This window comes from Pituophis catenifer, unplaced genomic scaffold (assembly GCF_029215685.1).
Source record: "Pituophis catenifer annectens isolate HBS135680 unplaced genomic scaffold, rPitCat1.0.hap2 SCAF_3, whole genome shotgun sequence".
Classification (NCBI taxonomy): Eukaryota; Metazoa; Chordata; class Lepidosauria; order Squamata; family Colubridae; genus Pituophis; species Pituophis catenifer.
Window position 1 is genome coordinate 183,279,039 of NW_027256883.1, and position 14,706 is coordinate 183,293,744.

The 14,706-nt window shown below is 36.7% G+C and overlaps 1 protein-coding gene across 1 annotated transcript in view; it reads right to left on the reverse strand.

The window, feature by feature from the left end:
* Positions 1-5,187: 5,187 nt before the first annotated feature.
* The window catches only part of NECAB3 (N-terminal EF-hand calcium binding protein 3), a 92,105-nt gene continuing 82,586 nt past the window's right edge, over positions 5,188-14,706 (reverse strand). The window contains exons 6-13 of the mRNA XM_070939942.1: positions 13,139-13,275; positions 11,932-12,053; positions 10,082-10,161; positions 9,168-9,221; positions 8,097-8,209; positions 5,981-6,058; positions 5,646-5,737; positions 5,188-5,216 (exon numbers count right to left, since the gene is read on the reverse strand). Coding sequence (XP_070796043.1) covers positions 5,188-5,216; positions 5,646-5,737; positions 5,981-6,058; positions 8,097-8,209; positions 9,168-9,221; positions 10,082-10,161; positions 11,932-12,053; positions 13,139-13,275 — 705 coding nt within the window. The remainder of the gene's footprint in view (positions 5,217-5,645; positions 5,738-5,980; positions 6,059-8,096; positions 8,210-9,167; positions 9,222-10,081; positions 10,162-11,931; positions 12,054-13,138; positions 13,276-14,706) is intronic.

The following is a 14,706-nucleotide window of genomic DNA, read 5'->3' on the forward strand; positions in this document are numbered from 1 at the left end:
TCCATGATTGTGTGATGCAATGTAAGTTCACCCAGTTTCGTTGTTCCTGTTTGAGTTGGAAACTTTCATATTCCCTTTTTCTATACATGCATCTGTATGAATACACTTGCATATGAAATACTGTTTTTATTCTGAATTATAGCAGTGATGATGATTGACAATGATCCAGTAGCCTCTAATTATAAATCTAAAAGCAAAGTCTGTTGTTATTATTACTAGATTTTAATATCTATCTATCTATCTATCTATCTATCTATCTATCTATCTATCTATCTAGCTAGCTAGCTAGCTAGCTAGCTATCATCTATCTGTCCCAAGGTGGCAAACCTATCTACTACTCCTACCCACAACAACAGTGAAGTGGATCAGGCTGAGAGAAACAATGACTGACCCCCAGCTGACCTTCTTGCCTAAAGGAGGCCTAGAATTCATAGCTTCCTGGTTTCATGGCTGGTATCTCAACCATTATACCAAACTGGCTCTCAAATCTCAATTCTGTTGCTACATATGCATAATCTCACCAACTCCCTCTGCGTTGGGAATTTGAACTCAAGATTCTGTTTCTCTAATGCTTCGATAGTGCCAGGGTTTAATGGCAGTGCATTACCCAGTTTCCAGAGTTGTTTGACTTCACCATAAATCAGTAACCCAGATTGATAAGCAGTGTGACATGTGTTGCTTATTAAACATGCCAAATATTTTCCCCATCATCTCTGAATTGACATTTTACCCTAATGCTATGCTGAGAGTAAGAAGGGAGTAGCTCCCTGTACTCTAAGGTGAAGGCTTGGTTTATTTATTATTCAAAGGACATAACAAGATTTGTAGAGTGAGAGATAAGTGTCAAGCTCACAACACAGAGAAGCAGTAAGACTTTCTTTACTTTGGTTTCCTCCCTCTCCCTGCTGTGAGCATCTGTGCACTAATTTTATTTGGCTGTAGAGTCAGAAACCAGAGATTTAAAGAAAGAGATATGTAGATTTATGCAAACATAATGCTAATAAAGACTCAAAGGAGCAGTTGCAAAGGAATTAGCTAAATCACCAGATAAGGAAGCAGTCCATCATATGAAATCCATGGTCTACTGAAATAATAATGCCGGGTACTGTTAATACTCTAGTTATACAAATGGTAAACCTATAGGAAGGATGTTTACCTATGGATAGCCCTAACTTATTAATTAGCTGAATTGCCTGGGTTTGCCCAAGATATTGAACTATAAAACAATGATGGGTTCATAGAACACAATAGGCTGAAATGTGGTTCCCTAGGTTGTAATTCAATGTATAATGGAAGCGGAGCTGCTATGCTCAAAGAAAGGGACCATTAAATGGGATGCTGAGTGAGTTTATCAATATATTTGTGTTGAGAAAGGATTAGTAGTTAGCACTCCTCTTTGTAAGTCAATTAACTCATGGTTATTTGATTCCAACAGAATAATTATTAATATTCTTTCTCTAAAAGATTGATGCATTATAAGGTGCAGTCGACATTCACAAGAAGCAATAGTGAGACTTTACTGCTCTATTCAGAATTATTACAGAAATTGGATGTCTGACCCAGAACCCTTCCCAGAATCCTTGACAATCAAACAGGAGGAGAGGGGCAGGGTCTAGAAGATTCTATGGGTGAGTGGGGAGTGGCTTTTCTTTGCAGTCATACTCACACGAACATTTCTCTGACATCATAGCTTTTGACACACTCTGGGAAATGGAAATCAGTGGAAGACCCAAGATCATTTCTAAAACAATGATTTAGTTACTGGATTCTTTTAGGTATGTGTTGAGCTAACTATGAATTGAGGTTCCTGAACTGTAGTGGGAATGCGAACATTACTGACTGAGTGTCAGTAATGATAAGCCTCCTGAGGGCTTTCAGTGTGATTGCAGGGACTGGAAAATCAGGATCCTCAACTATATAGAGAACAAAGTGGACAAAGTTCTTCATCTTGGTTTTTGTTATTCATATACATGGGTTATGAGCCACACAGAACTCTATTGGAATCTTCTGGAACGTACAGGATTACTTTGTGAGGGGACCCTGTCTCTTTTCCCCCTCCCCCCTCATGGTTACCAAATGACAAGGCATAATCTTGCTAAGCCCTTTCCATTTATTTTGGGACAGTATATTAGTGCATTTGTCTTTGAAATGGCTGTGTTTTGCTTTATGACAATACCTTATTTTATTAATCTTCACTCGTCTTTTTGAAAGATGAACTCCAAAGTTTCTTCCACCTGGAATTCTGAGTTTAAAAAAAATCAGAATCTAAGCTTTCATGTGTGTTGCTAGATTGCTGTCAGTTTATCAACATAAATTCATTTTCTTGCAGCAATTTTCAAATTCAATGTGGGTTGATTTTACTTGCAATAGAAAAATAAGTCCCTTTCCTCAGTTGGCACGTGAATTCTGGAAAGATATAGGGATGTGTTGATAACTGGACAACCTGCTTCTGACTTTGTGTATAGCACTTGAGAGCTTAAGGATGAAGCATTGTTTGGCTGCCTTATCTCATGAAGAATGACTGTGCAGCTGCATCCTAGTCTAACCAGGCAGATCCCAGAGGACAGATGATAGATGTTAATTTAATAGCCATTGATTTTTCTACCTGTCTTAGAACCAGGACACAGAACAGACAAGGCATCTCCTAAAAAGATAAAGCTTGGGTGATATTTAATTGCAAACATTAGTGCTACTAAGTTGTAGAACAACAGATTCACTATGGTTGAAAAGAAAAATCATTTGTCAATGAGAGAATGCTTCAAGGCCAAATAGAAGGGAATATTCTTTTCTATTTCCCTAGTAAATTTTGCATAATGTATTAATGGTATATTGTAATCTGCTTTGTAAAACAATCTTTTGTAAAAGTCTTCAATTCTCCTACCTAATCCCAGGATATTGAAGAACATTTTTTTGACTTACTTGTGGTGGAGATTTGTAATTTATTGTTATTGGAGCTGTTGGAGAGTGCTGCTATTGTTCCCTAAAGGGAGAAAATGTGTCACAATAATTTTTCTTGGATTTAATTAGTGCGTGGGAAATCCGATAGGTGAACACAGTTTGAAGGATGTTTGCCCACAGAAACATAAAGCTCTATTAACACAATAGACAGCATCTATTCAATTCATTATCTATTCAAACTATCTTAAATATTGAAAATTGGTTGGAATGAAAATGTTTAGTGCAGATCTTAAGAAATCAAATGTTTGCCCATCTCTCTTTTTGACCCCTATAGAGAAAAGCAATATGTTTTCAAGAGAAATAGTTTACAAAAATTAAAACAGAAGAACAACCCTCAAGCACATCAGCCTTTATTACAGAATAGGAAACAGTATTTTTTTGGGAAGAAATTTCATTAGACTTTCTCTAGCTGTTATTTTCACATGAAGAAATTTAGGAAGATTAATCAGAAGGAACAGATTACAATTTAGCCAGTCTATAAAAGGAATACAGAATTGTTTATTAAGAGACAAGGAAAGTGGAGGATACAACTGTATTTTGATTACCAATTACATATGCACAAAAATAAGGTTAAATAATCAGGACTTTATTATTTTTACAAAGCTGTTTTATGTCCTTGAATTGCAACTTATTTTGTTTGAAAATGAACAATTTTCCCATACTTACAGAAGAAACACTCATAAAATATAAAACCATTTACAAATGGCACAGCATCCAAGTACCATTTCTGAGAAGGCAATTTCTTCCTTTTTTTAAGATAGCATGCAAATTTCTTATTTTTAGCTCCATTTTATTTATAATAAATATATATAATAAACTATTTATAATAGTACAGGCGGTGCTCGATTGCACATTACAAAGATCAGGCAGTCTGAGATCATGAACGTATTCCACAAAATTAATCTCTTTCCCAACTTTACCTACAAATTAAAATTTAAAGAAGGTGCTGGATATTTTGTTGGAGGCTCATAACTTTCATCTCAAAAAGCTACAGTTCTTAGAAAAGGGAATAAATCGAAATAGTTTTAATCTGTGCAAGACTCCTTGCTTGTCAAATTCTTACCATCTGTTTATTCCTTCAAATTTATATTCCATGTTATATTTCTTTAAATTTCCAATTTCATATATCTCAGCTAATATTTGGTATACTTTTGCTGGCAAAAATATGTAACGTAATATTATTCTGCTTAACATGCTCAGTCAGACTGTAAAATGAAAGCATTCCTACATTCTGCCTACATTTGTGTTCATTATAATTGCTTTTGTTTTTATTTTATTTATTAAATTTATTCACCACCCATTTCCCCAATGAGACTCTGGGAGAGAGATCATAAAAAGATAAATAGAAAAGTATTCTAAGATTTTAATATTATGCCAATTAAAACTTTTAAAACTATGAAAAAAAAAAACACCCAGGAACCAAAAGGAGTTGCTTTTAAAGATAAAATGGAAAATGGAAAAGATTTCAACTAATAGGCTAGAATTCACATCTGGATTGCAAAACTTCCAGACTAACACTGCACCAAAGGATCTAACTTCAAACATCATTACTGAAACTTATTGTCTGTTTTGCTTCTGAATTCATACACATTTCTAAATTCAAATTCAAATTCTGAATTTTGAAACTTGTGTAAACCCAACTATAGCATCTAGAATTCAAATCTGGTAAGAGATCTGGAAAAATTCAAATTCCAGACAGGATTATTTAGGCTCTATATTAACTGATAGGTTCATTTCTAATGAAATTCAATGATGTGGGAAGCAGATCCTGCTATATCTTCTTCTGATGCCAAAAACACATAATGATGTATGCCCAGTAAAAGACTTCTTCCTTCAGCCTTTACAATTACCATGCCCAAATGTTCTAAGTTTGTTCACCAGCACTTGTGGCCAAAATTGTTGCATCACTATCATAATTTAGGGATAGTCTCTTCTTATAGTCAAAAGGGCAAGTAGGGCTATAATAAAGGTCTGAATAAAAAGAGCTATAATACAAGTCTGTATGTTAGAATGAAAGGAGGGTGTAAGTCATGTTCAAGAAAGATGACAAGGCCATCTTGTTTGCACGTCTGCAGAAGAAAGGAAGCATTCCACACTTATACAGAAAAAGAAAACAACATTGCAGAAGTTAGGATGAGAATGGGCACCTCTGGAAGGCAGGCTGTATTGGAAAGATGGTGCTTGATCCATCACATGCTGGTCGCATTGAGATAATATTATGGGGCGCTTTCAGTTATTATTCATAATCCACCAGGAAGCTAAGCAAAGAAATGAAAACATTTACAAACTTTAAAGAGGCAAACTAGATTAAACAAATGTTGTAAAAAATGATTCTTGACCTCATAATTTACAGATTTTAGACTTAACGTAAGCCTTATTCCACATAGGCATAATTATGTTTTACAATCTGGCTGTATTTTTATTTGGTTATTACATTTATTATTTTGCCCATCTCACCAAAGGTGTAAAATTGCACAATTGTGACCATAGCCTGACCAGTTGCTAATTCTTAAAATATGGGTATGAAACTGAGAACGGTCACAGTGTCGAAACTTGTGTTTTGCTCACCAGAAGAAACAGAAAATCAGATGTCTATTAAGCATTTCATGGAGAAAATCTATCTATGTGGTTGCTAAGAGTTGACATGGACTTGATGGCACATAATCAATCACTAAGCATTATCTTACCCGGGAACAGCATAGTGGTCAAAAGCTCTGGAGCATCCAAAAGATCAGTAATGGCATGCTGGAACTTCTTACTATTATCTGATTGTAGATGGCTAGAAACAAACAAACAAAAAAAGGAAAAAAGAAAGAAAAATTAGAACAGAGTGACTCAGGCACTCTCTTCAACTAAGGACAACAAGTAGCAGTTTTTATATATTTGAATGTCTGAACTTTGCTAAACCTAACAGGAATCTTTCACATGCACATCCCCTATTTTGCTCATAAAAATGCAAATCACTTTTGTGGAATTGTACTTTTAGCCTTGATATAAGTTGTTGATAATTTTTAGGACTCACCTTCTCCAAGATACTACATCTTGCCATAATTCATAGAGGATGAAGGAGGTATTACTCGCCAGTTTATGGGCAGACACACTGTAAGCAAAAAAAGGGAAGATATTAGGAAAAATATTATTACTATATATCATAAACCATGCTGTGTATATACATAGGATGCCAGTGTCTACAATCAGCTGGCTCTTTCATCATAACACCTCCTCCTAAATGATTCATGAATGAATTTCTTCTACCGCCCTCAAAGTTGTCCTCACTGCAGTTGCCTTTGGAACATTGAACTCCAAGTCTTCTGCTTGAAAACTCACACTGGAGCAGTTTCTCTTTTGCCATAACTGAACCAGAAAGAAATTGGCATGGGATGGCATGGCATGGAATCATGGGGGCATGAAACTGATACAGAGGTGTGTCTATGGAGATACTCAGTCATCCAGGTCATGATACAAAGGTGTGATAAGCAACAGAATCTGAAGTTTTAATCTGAAAGGCTGCCCTTCACTTGGTCTCTAAGAAAATGAATAGATATAATAATATTCTTCATTATGAGTAATCTATTATTCTGAAGCTTAACTTAGTATGACCCATTAAACAAATGGATCACAGAATTACTATATTTGTCCCAAGACTATTGCTAAAAATGCTACCCATCACATTGTCCCCATCGCCCCCCCGTCTCCTGATAATGTTTATCCATTTTTCTTATATTGTCCTAGAGATGGGCAGAGAGTGATTTGGAGAAATGCATACTTTGATGTCCCCAGGAGACTGGCAAATGTACCTAACATGGGAAAAGATTGAGGGGACAGAATATGATACTGCGCTGGTGTTTTGTGCAGTAGTTTAATGTTGAGTGCAGATGTAACTTCTACTGTAGAAGTTATACATTTTATTTATTTATTCAGTTTGAGTTCTGCTTCATTCCAGCTGTCTCTGGGTGGCTCACAGCATATACAAAATGAATCAAAAACAAGCACAGAAAACGCTCAAAATAATCATAAGATAGCAGCCCAACAACAAAGCAAACATCATGCATAATAAATTTTATTTTTATTCACCATTTCCATACTGAGTGAAATTCAACATTTAATTTAGTTTCTTCAGAATGCGTAGAGACTCTTGAGTTCCAGAATTTATTTTGTCCTACAGTTGCTAACTGTAGTCTGAACATTTGAATAAACTATAAAGATAGGGTAATATTCTAGTTTGAAATCAGATTATTTTTCTTCATATCAATGTGTGTGTGTGTGTTTTAAGGTAAAGGTAAAGGTTCCCCTCACACATATGTGCTAGTCGTTCCTGACTCTAGGGGGTGGTGCTCATCTCCGTTTCAAAGCCGAAGAGTAGCGCTGTCCGAAGACGTCTCCGTGGTCATGTGGCCAGCATGACTAAATGCCAAAGGCGCACGGAACGCTGTTACCTTCCCACCAAAGGTGGTCCCTATTTTTCTACTTGCATTTTTTACGTGCTTTCAAACAGCTAGGTTGGCAGAAGCTGGGACAAGTAACGGGAGCTCACCCTGTTATGCAGCACTAGGGATTTGAACTGCTGAACTGCCGACCTTTCGATCGACAAGCTCAGCGTCTTAGCCACTGAGCCTCCGTATCCCTTGTGTGTGTGTTTAAATGGTACTAAATGAAGCATTAATTAAGGTTGATTCTTTCTTGCTTTTTTTTTTTTTTTTTTTTTTTTTGGTAAGGTCACACTCTATTTGCAGCTACATTTCAGGCAGTTAGTAGCATGTTTCAATTACCAAGAATACTCCTGAGCAGCTCTTATAATGATGGGCACTGAGAAGGACAGGATGGGACTGAACTCAAAGCCACCCTTATGAACCATATATTTTCCGAGTTTTTATTTCAACTATATAGAAGAAGCAAGAGTCCATCTTTTAAAGAGTCTGCCTCTTGTATTTCAGTATCCATCTACTTTATGGAGCTGTTTGCTGGAAAGTGAACTTCATGATATCGGGGTTAGCATATAAAACAACAACATTATTTATAAACATAAATAATTTCCTTCAATTACTGAGAGAAAAGTAAGGTTCATAATGCTGAAGTAAGGGAGCTTTGCTATCTCATCCAAACAACCTATAAAAAAAATCAGTGTCTTGGCGACTTACTGTAGGCAACTGCTCTGTCCAGCTGTGGTTTCTGTGTAGGTTTGGAGAATTTGGCAAAATGCCACTAATCCACTTTCTGCCACTGAGATCTGTCTCTGTGCCACCAAGATGTGCTGCCAAAATGGGAAATGGGAATGAGCCAAAGGAGGGGAAAATTGCAATTTCTATTAATATGGATTTAGAAATGATATGCAAGTCAGAGATAACGTTAAAGGTACACCCACTAAAAGCATGTATTCTTGACCCATATCCAGCCTCACAATCATATTTTATTAGTAGCATCTCTGGCTGCCAATTGGCCAGCTATCCCACCCTCTCCTCAGAATTCCAATGGAAGACTCAAAAAAGTGGAATCACACTTAGAATTCTCCCCTTTGCCCAATCTACTGGACTACCTCAAAGGGGTGGGGGAATAGACTATATCCACACTGGATATATCAGAACTATTAATAGAATTGATCAGGAAAGTTGGTGGGGGAGAGAACTAAGGCAGCTAGAGCTTCTATTTCTGGAGAGAGGGAAGAAATGGCAGGAGTAGCACATAGGACAAGGTGGAAATTCTAGCCAATTGCCAGCCATATGTTCTGCACTTCCAAAGCCAATGCAGTGGAAAAGGCATTAGGGTCAGGAGTCAGGACTCGTGGACAAAATACTTAAGAGTTTTGAAAGTTGGGATAGAATGCATACACATTTCCCCATCTTTGTCAAACTGCTATAAAACAAGCTTCAGCTTTCAAAATTCTTGCACTTTGGTGAATTAATCTATAGTAGCCTTTCTTTTATTCTCAAAGGTTGCTGATTTTTTTTCCTTTATAGCCACCAATATATGAATTATTTTAATTACCTAACATCCATCCATCCATCCATCCATCCATCCATCCATCCATCCATCCATCTATCTATCTATCTATCTATCTATCTATCTATCTATCTATCTATCATCTAATCTATCTATCATCATTTCTACCATTATTTCTACTAATACAGATCTAATATATGAATTGGCTTGTTTCTAGTGCTGCCACCACAATACACAATCAAATAAACACAAAGCACAGTCCAGAAACTCACAGAATCTGTTCCTTTGCAGACCATATTATATTTCAGAGGTTCCAGCCTTGGATCCTAAGTGTACAGAAATGCAGAATTATTATGAAAGGAAATATGTTACAGAGTGATTGAGATATATAATTGATTTCACATAACTATCCTCTTCACTAGGAATTCACAATCATTTCATTATTCCTTCTTTCACACTGAATACACTGTACAGTTTATACATTACTACTGACAAAGAACTGCATAAATAATTCTCTACTCTGCAAGCAACATTTCTTCATCTGTGGACAATTCTGGCAATTGAAAAAAAAGCTATTTTGATACAACCTGATTTTAAAATTTCACTCCCAGTTCTCCTTAAAACATACAGTACTCCACCTGACAGATGGGCATTCTTTATGTACGGTATATCTCTTGCATATCTCAGAAATTATGTCTGAACATATTAGACATACACAGATGTTTGAAACTTCCCTGGTTAATTTTTGTTGCTTATGAGCCTATTTGAAAACTTAAGTTCATGAACATTTCTTTGTAATCTTTTTGCAGCATTGAAGGTAATTCTTAAAAGTTGATCGAAATAGGACATTAAATTCTAGTCAAGAATAGAATCTTAGCATGAGAACTAATAAAACTGTCAAGCATCTCTGAGGACTTTTTAAGTTTCACAATAGTGAGAAAATTTATAACATAAAACTAGGCAAGTGTCATTAGAGACAATCTTACTATATTTGATGCTCAAAGGCCCCTTTGGTATATCAAGAGAAAATCAGGACTCGGAAATATGAGAGATGTGCATGTTAACTATGTTATGAGTTATTGAGCTTGTTTAGATCCAGTTCCAAACACTTTAAACAATAATAAGTGTCATGGGAAAATGCTTCAAGATAAAGTTTCCATTTTATCAGTTTTATTTGCCGGCCCACCTTACATTCCAGTTTGCCGATGAGTTGTTGAAGCTGGGTAAATTCAGAGGGCCATTGGCTATCAGTTTCCACACAAACACCTGAATATTAATGCCAAGAGAAAGATGACTCAGCCAAAATCATAGACAAGTAGCTTTCCCAGCCAAGTGACATATAGAAAAAAACATTCTAGTAGGATTGAGTCAATTTTTGTACAGTATAGTGGTTAAGGCATCAGGCTAGGAACTAGAAGGCTTTGAGTTATAATTTTGATTTAGGAATGAAACCATATAGTTAATCTCAGCTGAGTACTTTCTCTCAGTCCTAGGAAGGAGGATATGGCAAACCATTTCCGAAAAATCTTGCCAAGAAAGCTGCAGGGACTCCAGTCAGTCTCCAAGAGTCAACATGATTGAATTAAAAGAAAAAGGACTGAGAGCTAAATATCAGACGTGACAAACTGTCATTCTTTTTGTCACAGACATATCTATATCTTACTCCTCTTCAACTCCCTGCCCACTCTATTCCACAAAGGAACATGATACTACATTTTCTTTGATACTTTCCTTAAAAAAAATATTAAATAATTTCCTGCTTTACATAACAGAAACCAAAACCTAGATTGGAAAGTGCTCAACCATTATAGGGATTATATTATCATTAGTGAGCATCCTTTCCCATGCCACTCTTGTGATGAAAATGGTAACATGGGAAAGCCTTGGCATGTTGCTTATTCACAAATCAGAAATGCTGCTCTTTCAACCTGTTCTCAAGAACCTAGTTACACCTAACTGTCTAGTTAGATGTGATGTGGAACAAATGATTAATCAGCTCTCCCTCAGTGTGTTCCTTGATAAAGGACATCTCATTTGTTTACTTAAAAAATCATCCCAAACATTTTTAGAAGTAAAAGTCTAAGGGGCCTTACATAACTACAGCTTTGCAGAAATTTAAGAAAACATTTCCTTCAATAAAGCCTTAGTAAAAGGGATCCCTCAAAGTGTTGAAGTGTGGCAGTCCTTCACTACATAGAGTAAAGTTGAATCAATTTTACAGTTTCAGTATCAGTGACTCAATGGAATGGGAAAACTTTCTGGAAGTGAATCACTTCCAATTTACATACCACAAAATGTAATAAAGTCCTTTATAACAAGATAACAATCAAATCAAGCCACTCGAGTCAACAGCTAAAAGCATTGTAGTTCAAACATTGGGCAGCTGAAAACCAGGAGGAAGAAATCAGCAGGAGTTAAGACTGATTTGAATGCATGCATGCATAAATAAAAGTGTATGGGAGAAGAAAGAAAACCAATAAGCACCTCAAAAATATCTAGGGGAACATTCCAGAGTTCAGGTCAACCACAGAGAAGGCCTGGCAACTATTAACCACAAGATGGCACTCAGGCAATCTTCAGACGTGCAGCAGGACCTTCCCTGATGAACTTGATCAAGTGGTGAGGATAATCTGTCAAGTAACCTGGTCCTAAGTTACTTAGAGTCTTCTATGTCATAAGCAAAACTCTTCAGCTGATGGCAGCCAATGCAACTGCTTCTTCAATGGTGCTACAGGGTTATGACCAGGTACCCCACTCTACTAGTTCCAGTTCTCAGATGAAGCACAAGGGCAGCTCCACCCTGAGCACAGTAGACCATTACAAGCTCCCTTTAGCCTTCAAATGATGGCTGTCCTGTGAAGCTTATCTGTAAACTAGCTATGATGATGATTGAATAATTTGTGTAAGACATTAGGTTACTGTTTTCTCTATTCAAACATTGTTGAGCCTTTTTTTTTTTTACAGTTAATGCTCTGTAGCAAAGCATGCTTATATTAATGCAAATCTGGGAATCAGAATGACGAAAGCTGCCAATACCTGTTGTCAGCATCCCAGAATAAGGATCTGTAGGGGAATAGCAGATGTTCTTCTGAATTCTTCGGCCACATCTTTTTGTAGAGTGTTGACCAATTAAAGCTTCTGATTTGTTCATTTTATTCCTAAGAAACATAACATCAAGACAATACATACGCTAAGAATAATCACTAGCTTGTCATCTCTGATTCTGCTTGCACGATTCCTCATTTTTCATGCTAATACAAATTGAGAAATAAAAGGCATGATCTAAATATACATGTGAGCTAAAATATGTGGGGCTTTCATTCATCTTCCTTTGTTTTTAACTGTTTAATTCTCCAGTAATGCAAAACATTACTGCAGAAATATTGCCAGCTGAGGTTTTACTTAAGGGAGATTGATCAGGGATACTAAGGTCCAATTCTAATGATATTCTACTTACCTGTTTCTCCCCAGCTACAATTAACAAGTTGTACAAATAACAAGGTAGGATTCCTACTGGTGATTTACAGCATCTTCTAGTACAGTGATGGTTAACCTTTTTGGTGCCAAGTGACCAAAACACGTGAATGCATGCATGTGTGTCTGGGCCCCCAGAATGCAATGCAAGCATGCCCCCCCATGCATGAGCCCTGTCTCCATGCATGTGCCCTACCCCCTGTGCCCCATTTTGGCTTCCAGATTGGTGAAGGAGGCTTTCTAGGCCCAAAACAGGGCACGGGGGGGGCGCCCACAAACTCCCAAAATGCAATGCGAGAGCCCCCCACGCATGCACCCCACCACCCGGGCATGTGTGAAAGAGACCCAAAGACCAGCTGGCCAGCGGGAGGCATGCGCCCATGCTCAGTGGAGCTGGGCTGGGGCGATGGCTGGCGTGCCAGGCAACATGGCTCTACGTGCCACTTTGGCCATGCGTGCCATAGGTTCGCCATCACGGTTCTAGTGTATTCCAACATTATTGAGTCAATACAACTATAATGAGGACAAGCTTTACATCTTCAACAGTGTACTTATCTGGAGAATGCTTATCTTGTGAATAGTAAAAAATCCCACACAAATAAGCAAACAAGGAGAGAAAAAAACCCACCCTAAAATTGTAGCTATGGTAGAACTAACCTTTGTAGATTAGATGAGGAGTCTTAGAAAATGATAGAAATGAGTTCAACCCCACTCTTAATTCTTTGGCTTCCCTTTTGCATTTGCTATACTGCCCAGATGGTTGTTTTACCTTTCTCGGCCACTCTGTTCTTCAATAGTATCTGTTGCACACTCTAGGGAGACTTGCAGAGACTGTATCTGGTTCATCGTCTCTCTCAGAAGGAAACGGGTCACAAACTGTTCCATCTTGGAGGAACTCTCATACGCCTGTAGGAGTTAAAGAGGCAGCTGAGTACTAATAGAATACTAATTTCTCCCAGGGCTGCCAGAGTAGGGAAAGAGAATATTTTTAGGTCATTTTATTCCACTCAACAAAGGACCAACAGTTACTCTAAAAGTACTACACTTTTTGTTAGCTTTGTTGCAAAAGACTCTACCTTTGACGTTTTTTGAAAGAAATTTACATGCAGATTTCGTGTGCTATAAACTGAGCTCATATTATAAAGTACCTAAATATCATTTGGCAATTTGTTATATTGACTTCTTCTGAAGTTTTCTACTGCAATGAGATAATGCGCACAAAGGTACTTAACACTGAGCTATGCTATAAGCAAAGAGCCATTACTTTCATGAAGATTGAAACAAAAGATCTTTTTAAACAACACAACCACAACCTAGGCAATAATATACAGGAATTGTGGAAAGCTTTTCTGCTGCCCCGCTTTTCTCCACTATGAATCAGCAACAGGGATGATCTATATAAAACAGTTACTTCAATTTTCATCCATCCAGATAAATTACTACCGTATCATGAGCCTAGACATAATAGACTGGCCTCATTGTATAACTATGGATTAATTTATCTAGCATTACTATTTCTGTCCTGAAATCATCTGTGCAATCTAGCTATATGTTTAATAAAATATAACAATATAAACCTTTTGTTAATGGAAGATGCAAATTAACATATTGCTAAGGTCTGCTTTAGAACAACTCATAATGTTAAGCAAAGTTTAAAATATGATTATATATCCATACTTGGCCCAAAATCTGGGGATACGTAGAGTACAAAGTACAAAGTCTCAGTTTTGATAAAATGAGAAGGTGCTTTATTAAAGATTGGTGTAATTGTAGTGAAAAGGCTCAGATTTTCACATACAGGTAAAAACCACCTTTGAAGTTTAGTAGTAGTAGTAGTAGTAGAAGAAGAAGAAGTAGTAGTATCACTACTACTATTTTGTAACATGTTATAAAAATATTTACATTGGCCTGCTTTCAATTTGCTTTCCCACTCCCCCCCACATTTGCAAAACAAGTAAAAGAAAATACACACAATTTAATACTAGTTGCCAATTACTAAAAACTAAATTATTTTTTGCCACTTTTGAAGGACATGCAAATTTGTTCAAAGTTCAATAAACCAAAAGTACCTCTCATTCTTAGAAGAAAAAAAATATCTAGAACATTTAGAATAGTGTTTCCTATCCCAGGAATCTTCAGATTTGTTGAAGTCTTATCTGTCTATTTATCTGATTGACTACACTCAGGTTAAAACTTTCCAAAACAGCAAAAATAGAATATAGCATATACAAGGTCAATCTCATTCAAAGCCAGTCAAAATCTTATTTGCAACTTCCATAATTCCCAGTCAGGTTGGAGAATCCTAATTATGGAAACTAAAACACCCAAAATAAACAG